The sequence below is a fragment of the Palaemon carinicauda genome, chromosome 7 (assembly GCF_036898095.1).
Source record: "Palaemon carinicauda isolate YSFRI2023 chromosome 7, ASM3689809v2, whole genome shotgun sequence".
Taxonomy (NCBI): Eukaryota; Metazoa; Arthropoda; class Malacostraca; order Decapoda; family Palaemonidae; genus Palaemon; species Palaemon carinicauda.
Window position 1 is genome coordinate 158,119,051 of NC_090731.1, and position 7,500 is coordinate 158,126,550.

Genomic DNA, 7,500 nt, shown 5'->3' on the forward strand with positions numbered 1-7,500 from the left:
TGAAATATAGATGTAACGGATGAATTATTGATGAAAAATAATAAAAAAAAATATTAAGATCATTATTTCCTAAATATTCCTTTGATATATCACGTAATATCAACTATAGTCAATTTTTCTTAATGAGGCGCACTTGCACCGACTCGCAGCGGTGCCCTTTTTAGCTTGGAAAATTTTCCTGCCATCTAATTGGTTAGAATGATCTTCTCTGACCAATCAGCGAGCAGGAAACTTTTCCGAGCTAAAAGGGCACCCCTGCGAGTCGGTACAAAATCTGCCTCACTAAAACGAATTGACTTTAGGTAACAAAGAACTGAAAATATATAACCAAAATAGAAGAATTGAGAAAACTCTGAATATATATATATATATATATATATATATATATATATATATATATATATATATAAAACATATATATATATATATATATAAATACATACATATATATATATATATATATATATATATATATATATATTATTTCAGGAAACAGTGATTGAAATGATGGTATAATGGATATTGAATAACTACCTGCAATTATTATTATTATTATTATTATTATTATTATTATTATTATTATTATTATTATTATTATCACAATCTAATCTACATCCCTAGCTGGAAAAGCAAAATGCTATAACCCAATGTCTCCATCAGGGAAAATAGCCCAGTGAGGAAAGGAAACAAATGAATAACTTTCATTGCAAGCAACATCATGATACGTAGCGACCTTTCATAAAAACGTAAACAAGGAGAGGAGGTTGTATAGTTGCCAGATAGCTCAAGACAAAATGTGAAAGTTTGGTAAAGGCGATGGCTAGATAAAACAGGTTTAGCTGCTTTTAGTGTCTTAAGACTTGCGTTAAAGTCACATTGGTTAACTGAATTGCCTTTATAATTATTATTATTATTATTATTATTGTTATTATTATTATCAAAAGTTTATAGTTTATAAAGGAAAGGACAGGATAGGAAATGAAACTATGATGAGGGGTAGATGAGATGGTTTGGGCGTGCTCTTCGCACTTCCCAAGAGAGATTAGTTCACCAAACGTTCAGCTGGGGTCCACAAGGCACTAGAGGAGTTGGGAGACCAAGGCCTGCATGGCTGAGGACTATGACGAGCGAAGTAGGAGATGTTGAATGGAGAAGTATTGATTTCAAAGCTCAAGATAGAGACGACTGGCGAAATCTAACCGAGGCCCTTGGCGTCAATAGGCGTAGGGGGAGATGATGATGATAATGATGATGATGAAATGAAAGATATATTTTAATGTTGTTACTGTTCTTAGAATATTTCATTTTAATTGTTCTTTACTTCTCATATAGTTTATTACCTTTCCTCACTGTGCTATTTTTCCCTGATGGAGCCTTTGGGCTTATAGCATCCTGTTTTCCCAAATAGGGTCGTAGCTTAGCTAGTAATAATGATAATAATGATAATAATAATTACAATAATGATAATAATGATAACCATATAATATTTTCATTAATATAACTACCTTTTTCTTCATCAATGGCTATTTTGCTTTTGTTATAAGTTTTGCTATTAAAGTCTCTGTACCAAGGACTGCCACTGTTTTGAGTTAGAGTTCTCTTGCTTGAGGGTACACTCGGGCACACTATTCTATCTGTTTCCTTACTAACTTTCCTCACTGGGCCATTTTCTCCGTGGAGACCTTGGCCTTACAGTATCCTGATATGTATATATTGTCAATCTTTAGGGTCAATGTTTTTTGACTCTGCCATTCATGAGTGACCTTTAAACCTTTAAATGGAATTATTCAAGTAGACAAGAAGGCAGAATACACATAAACACTATCATAGATAAATAGGGGACTGTCATTTTTGCTCAAATTGATTCAGCTAAAACATTAAGGGTTTTTATTATTATTATTATTATTATTATTATTATTATTATTATTATTATTATTATTATTATTATTCCCCTCTATCACAGTCTTTCGACTGGTTGGTATTTATAATGTAGGGTTCCGGGTTGCATCCTGCTGCCTCCTTAGGAGTCCATCACTTTTCTTATTATGTGCGCCGTTCCTAGGATCACACTCTTCTGCAGGAGTCCTGGGGCTTCTTCAGCCTCTAGTTCTTCTTGAATCCTTTTCAGGGATCTTGGGATCATGCCTGGTGTTCCTAGGATTATGGGTACAATTTCCACTGGCATATCCTATATTATTATTATTATCATTATTATTATTATTATTATTATTATTATTATTATTATTAGATAAGCTACAACCCTAGTTGGAAAAGCAAGATACTACAAGCCAAGGGCTTCAATAGGGATAAATAGCCAAGTGAGGAAAGGAAATGAGGAGATAAATAAACGATATGAAAAAAAAAAGATTAGCAGAATATTTAAAAAACGGTAACATCAAAATAGATATGTCATATATAAACTATAAAAGACTTATGTCAGCAACATAAAAAAAAAAAAAAAAAACTTGCTGCAAGTTTATACTTTTGAAGTTTTACCGATTCAACTAAAAACTTCTAGAATACTGTGTAGTATTGAGCCTCATGATGGAGAAGGCCTGGCTATTAGAATTAACCCTTGTTCTCTAGTCTTGGGTAGTGCCATAGCCTCTGTACCATGGTCTTCCACTGACTCTTTAGCTATGGTCAGCAGCTCTTCTAGGAGGACACTCCAAAATCAAACCATAGTTCTCTAGTCTTGGTTGTGCCATAGCCTTTGTACTACGGTCTTCCACTGTCTTGGGGTAGAGTTCTCTTGCTTGAGGGTACACTCGGGCACACTATTCTATCCTATTTCTCATCTTCTTGTTTTGTTAAAAGTTTTTATAGTTTATATAGGAGATATTTATTCTCAGTTGTAACTTCTTAAAATATTTTATTTTTCCTTGTTTCATTTCCTCACTGGGCTATTTTCACTGTTGGAACCCCTGAGCTTTTAAGATCCTGCTTTTCCAACTAGGGTTGTAGCTTGGCAAATAATAATAATAATAATAATAATAATAATAATAATAATAATAATAATAATAATAATAATAATAATCAGAACCCTGACAGATTTCAATCTTAGATTAAAGGGAGCAGTTTACATGGCATACTTTTTGACATATGGACATATCAGTTTGGATCTTTGACAAATATTTTCACCAGAACTGCAGTGCAGACTTTACCTCACGTAAATTCTTACCGGTCCTATGCTCAATGTTTTTTTTTTTTCGGTCCTATACTCATTTTTTTTTTTTTTTTTTTTTTTTTTTTTTTTTTTTTTTTTGATGAGGCGCATCTGCACTGGCTCGCAGCAGTGCCCTTTTACCTCGGAAAAGTTTCCTGCTATCTGATTGGTTAGAATTATCTTGTCTAACCAATAGCGATCAGGACACTTTTCCGAGCTAAAAGGGCACCCCTGCGAGTCGGTGCAAATCTGCCTCACTAAAAAGAAATTGACTATAGCTATCAAGAGGTTTTGTTTAAGTGTATACGTAAAAATCGGGTTCTACATTGCATACACTCTTAACATCTAGTATTATTTGCGTTCTTAGTTTTTATCATTACCTTTTCTCACGTTGTTCATTTAACCTTGTGTGTTTTCATCAAGTCTAATTGTGTTCCTAGTTTTTATCTACACCTTTTCTCACGTTGTTCATTGACCATTGGCCTTCTCTTATGTGTTTTCATCAATCTAATTGTGTTTCCTAGTTTTTATCATCACCTTTTCTCACGTTGTTCATTTAACCTTGTGTGTTTTCATCAAGTCTAATTGTGTTCCTAGTTTTTATCTACACCTTTTCTCACGTTGTTCATTGACCATTGGCCTTCTCTTATGTGTTTTCATCAAATCTAATTGTGTTCCTAGTTTTTATCATCACCTTTTCTCACGTTGTTCATTGACCATTGGCCTACTCTTATGGGTTTTCATCAAGTCTGATTGTGTTCATATAGTCCATTTCTTTTAGCGATGCATATTGCACCGACTCGCGGGCGGTGCCCTTTTAGCTCGGAAAAGTTTCCGGATCGCTGATTGGTTAGAATTATCTCGTCCAACCAATCAGCGATCCGGAAATTTTTCCGAGCTAAAAGGGCACCGCTGCGAGTCGGTGCAAATATGCATCGCTAAAAGAAATGGACTATAGTCTATTTGTGTTTCTAGTTTTTATCATCACCTTTTTTTCAAGTTGTTCATTGACCATTAGCCTACTCTTATGTGTTTTCTCATGTGTGAAATATATATATATATATATATATATATATATATATATATATATATATATATATATATATATATATATATATATATATATATATATATTAATAAAATTGGAGATTTCTGATTTAACCTGCATGAGGATATTCCACTTACTTTATCAAGAGTTTCACCATTTTATGCAAAAATTTCAACAAGGAATTTGCACGTGAGTCTGGCAACCGGACCCTGGGAAAACCCAACAAAAAATGAGTCTATTGCAAATCCGCCTCGGTTGTTAAAACGATTTCGAGAGTAAGCGTCAAACTTTCAGAATTATATGATCTAACTTATACTAAATTTTTTTAATGAGGCGCATTTGCACAGACTCGCAGCGGTGCACTTTTAGCTCGGAAAAGTTTCCTGCTATCTGATTAGTTAGAATTATCTTGTCCAACCAATCAGCGATCAGGAAACTTTTCTGAGCTAAAATGACACCCCTTTGAATCGGTGCAAATCTGCCTCACTAAAAAGAATTGATTATAGTAAGATATCATTGTTTGGTCTTGTTTCTTTCTTTATTAGGTGTCTTTTCCTTTATTATGAAAAGAACTATTTTTGATCAAAGAGTTGTAGTGAGGTTTAAGGAATCAAATTTGGATAATTTATCTTGAGGACATTTTGAAGCTAAAGATTAGCAGTTATTAGACAATTAAAACTTTGTTTATTTTTAGTTTTAAATACCTTCTTTTAGTCTTAATTACTTATCTCCCCTATATTATAAAGAGCAAGTTTGGCTATGTATATAAGTATCTATGGTCGGGCTACCAGTTATATCACAAACTTTAGTTATTAAATAAAACCTGCTATATACCGTCTGGGCTCTAGCTGTAAGCTGAGTGAGGACTGCTGTATGGGATAAATCCTTTATTTTTTTGTAGGCCGTTCAATCCTCTCTTTCCTGTTACGCTCGGTCACTCCCCGTTCCTCTACAGAGAGAATGGGGACTAGTCATACCTTGTAAGAAGGGGGGTTTACCCTGAAAGGTACACTTGGAAATCACACTTCCCCACAAATTGCCGAACCAGCCGGATATAGTTAGAAAAAAGGGGAGGGGGTGAGAAATGTTGGATCTGTGTGCGTGTGCATATTTAAATATTTATACGTCATTTTGACGGGTCGCGTACACTAATATAGTATGAAACTGAAGGGTTATTATTATCATTATTATTATTATTACTTGCTAAGCAACAACCCTAGTGGGAAAAGCAGGAAGCTGTAAGCCCAGGGGCTCCAACAGGCAAAATAGCCCAGTAAGACAAGGAAACCAGGAAAAATAAAATGTTTTAAGAAGAGTAACAACATTAACATAAACATCTCCAATACAAACTATATAAACTTTAACAAAACAAGAGGAAGAGAAATAAAATTGAATGGCGTGCCCGAGTGTAACCTCAAGCAAGAGAACTCTAACCCAAGACAGTGGAAGACCATGGTACAGAGGCTTTGGCACTACCCAAGGGTTTGTAACAAACGACTTAGGGATGGCAGGCCAAGTAAGATATAATAAAAATCCATTTTTACATTACTTATAACTTTCTTGGGAATTTCAAAATAGATTTAAGGGGGGGGGGAGGGTGTAAAGTCCACTATATCTCATTTCATGGAGGAGGTTTTTTTTTTTTTTTGCCTATTTTGTGTGAGTTATGCGTGTTTGTGTGTGTGTGTGTGTGTGTGTGTAGATATGTGTATATTCATGTAGATATAGTACACTGTATAATTATACAGTATTGTTTGGGGATGCTCTTCGCACTCCCAAGAAAGATTAGTTCACCAAACGTTCAGCTGGGCTCCACAAGGTACTAGAAGAGTTGGAAGACCCAGGCCTGCATGGCTGAGGACTGTGAAACGCGAAATAGGAGATAATAAATGGAGAAGTATTGAATTAATAGCTCAAGATACAGATAAATGGCGAAATCTAACCGAGGGCCTCTGCGTCAATAGGTGTAGGAGATGATGATGATGATGATGATGATGATAGTTTGGAGATCAAATTTATTTTCAAGGTGAACTATAAGTAAAAATGTTATATAACTTTTTTGACAGATATAATTATATAGTTAATTTCGTCATCCTGCAATATATCTTTAACATTATAAAACATAATTAGCAATTAATTTGTATATTCAACAAATGAGGTTCTTAGTAAAGGAATTTTCGTTGTTATATTATCAATTGTTATCTGATAACAGCTGATTAAACATCTTATGATAGTATTCTAATTTCTGATTTTGAATGTCTGTCATATTTAAAGGTACCCTTTTTCCAGTAGATGAGGTAATTTTTAATGTATTTTAAAAATTTTAATTGTATTATATTTCTTAATATATACTTTCTTAAGAAATGGTATATATATATATATATATATATATATATATATATATATATATATATATATAAATATATATATATATATATATATATATATATATATATATATATATATATATATATATATATATATATAAAAGATGTATTTTACAAGTACTGAAACTATCTCTTACACCCCACCCCTATATATATCTATCTATCTATCTATATATATATATATATGTATATATATATATATATATATGTATGTATATATATATTTATATCTATATATATACATATATATATATTTATATATATATATATATATATATGTGTATGTGTGTATTTCTTTCTGGTCACGCCGAGTGGCGTAGCCAGACGTATAACTACTTGGTCTCTCCCCGTCTCCCGGGTAGGTGGTAGAGGGCGTAGTCATAACCTGGTGAGAGGGTTTGTAGGTAGGGAAGGGGGGGGGGTTGGAATGTGTATATATCTTTCTAAATATTAGGGAGTCATTTTGACAGGTCGTGTACACTATCAAAAATATAACATTTAAATGAACGAAAGTTATGTGACCATTTATTCAGTGGGAATATCGATTTAGAGGAGTATATGGTCCCACCCATCATTTACTAGCCGAGTATAATATGAAATTGAGAGAGAGAGAGAGAGAGAGAGAGAGAGAGAGAGAGAGAGAGAGAGAGAGAGGGGCTGGCATTTTGAAATTGGTATAGCTTTTTGGAGACTAGTAGTTAACTGTGTAAATATAATTTGAAATTATTGTGATGTTTACTGAGAGAGAGAGAGAGAGAGAGAGAGAGGAGAGAGAGAGAGAGAGAGAGAGAGAGAGAGAGAGAGGGGCTGGCATTTTGAAATTGGTATAGCTTTTTGGAGACTAGTATATAACTGTGTAAATATAATTTGAAATTATTGTGATGTTTACTGAGAGAGAG

General features: G+C 33.5%; 1 protein-coding gene across 1 annotated transcript in view; it reads right to left on the reverse strand.

The window, feature by feature from the left end:
- Positions 1-2,185, reverse strand: part of LOC137644602 (uncharacterized) — a 15,244-nt gene extending 13,059 nt beyond the window's left edge. The window contains exon 1 of the mRNA XM_068377557.1: positions 2,036-2,185. Within this exon, the coding sequence (XP_068233658.1) occupies positions 2,036-2,185 (150 nt within the window). The remainder of the gene's footprint in view (positions 1-2,035) is intronic.
- Between the last annotated feature and the right edge of the window lie 5,315 nt (positions 2,186-7,500).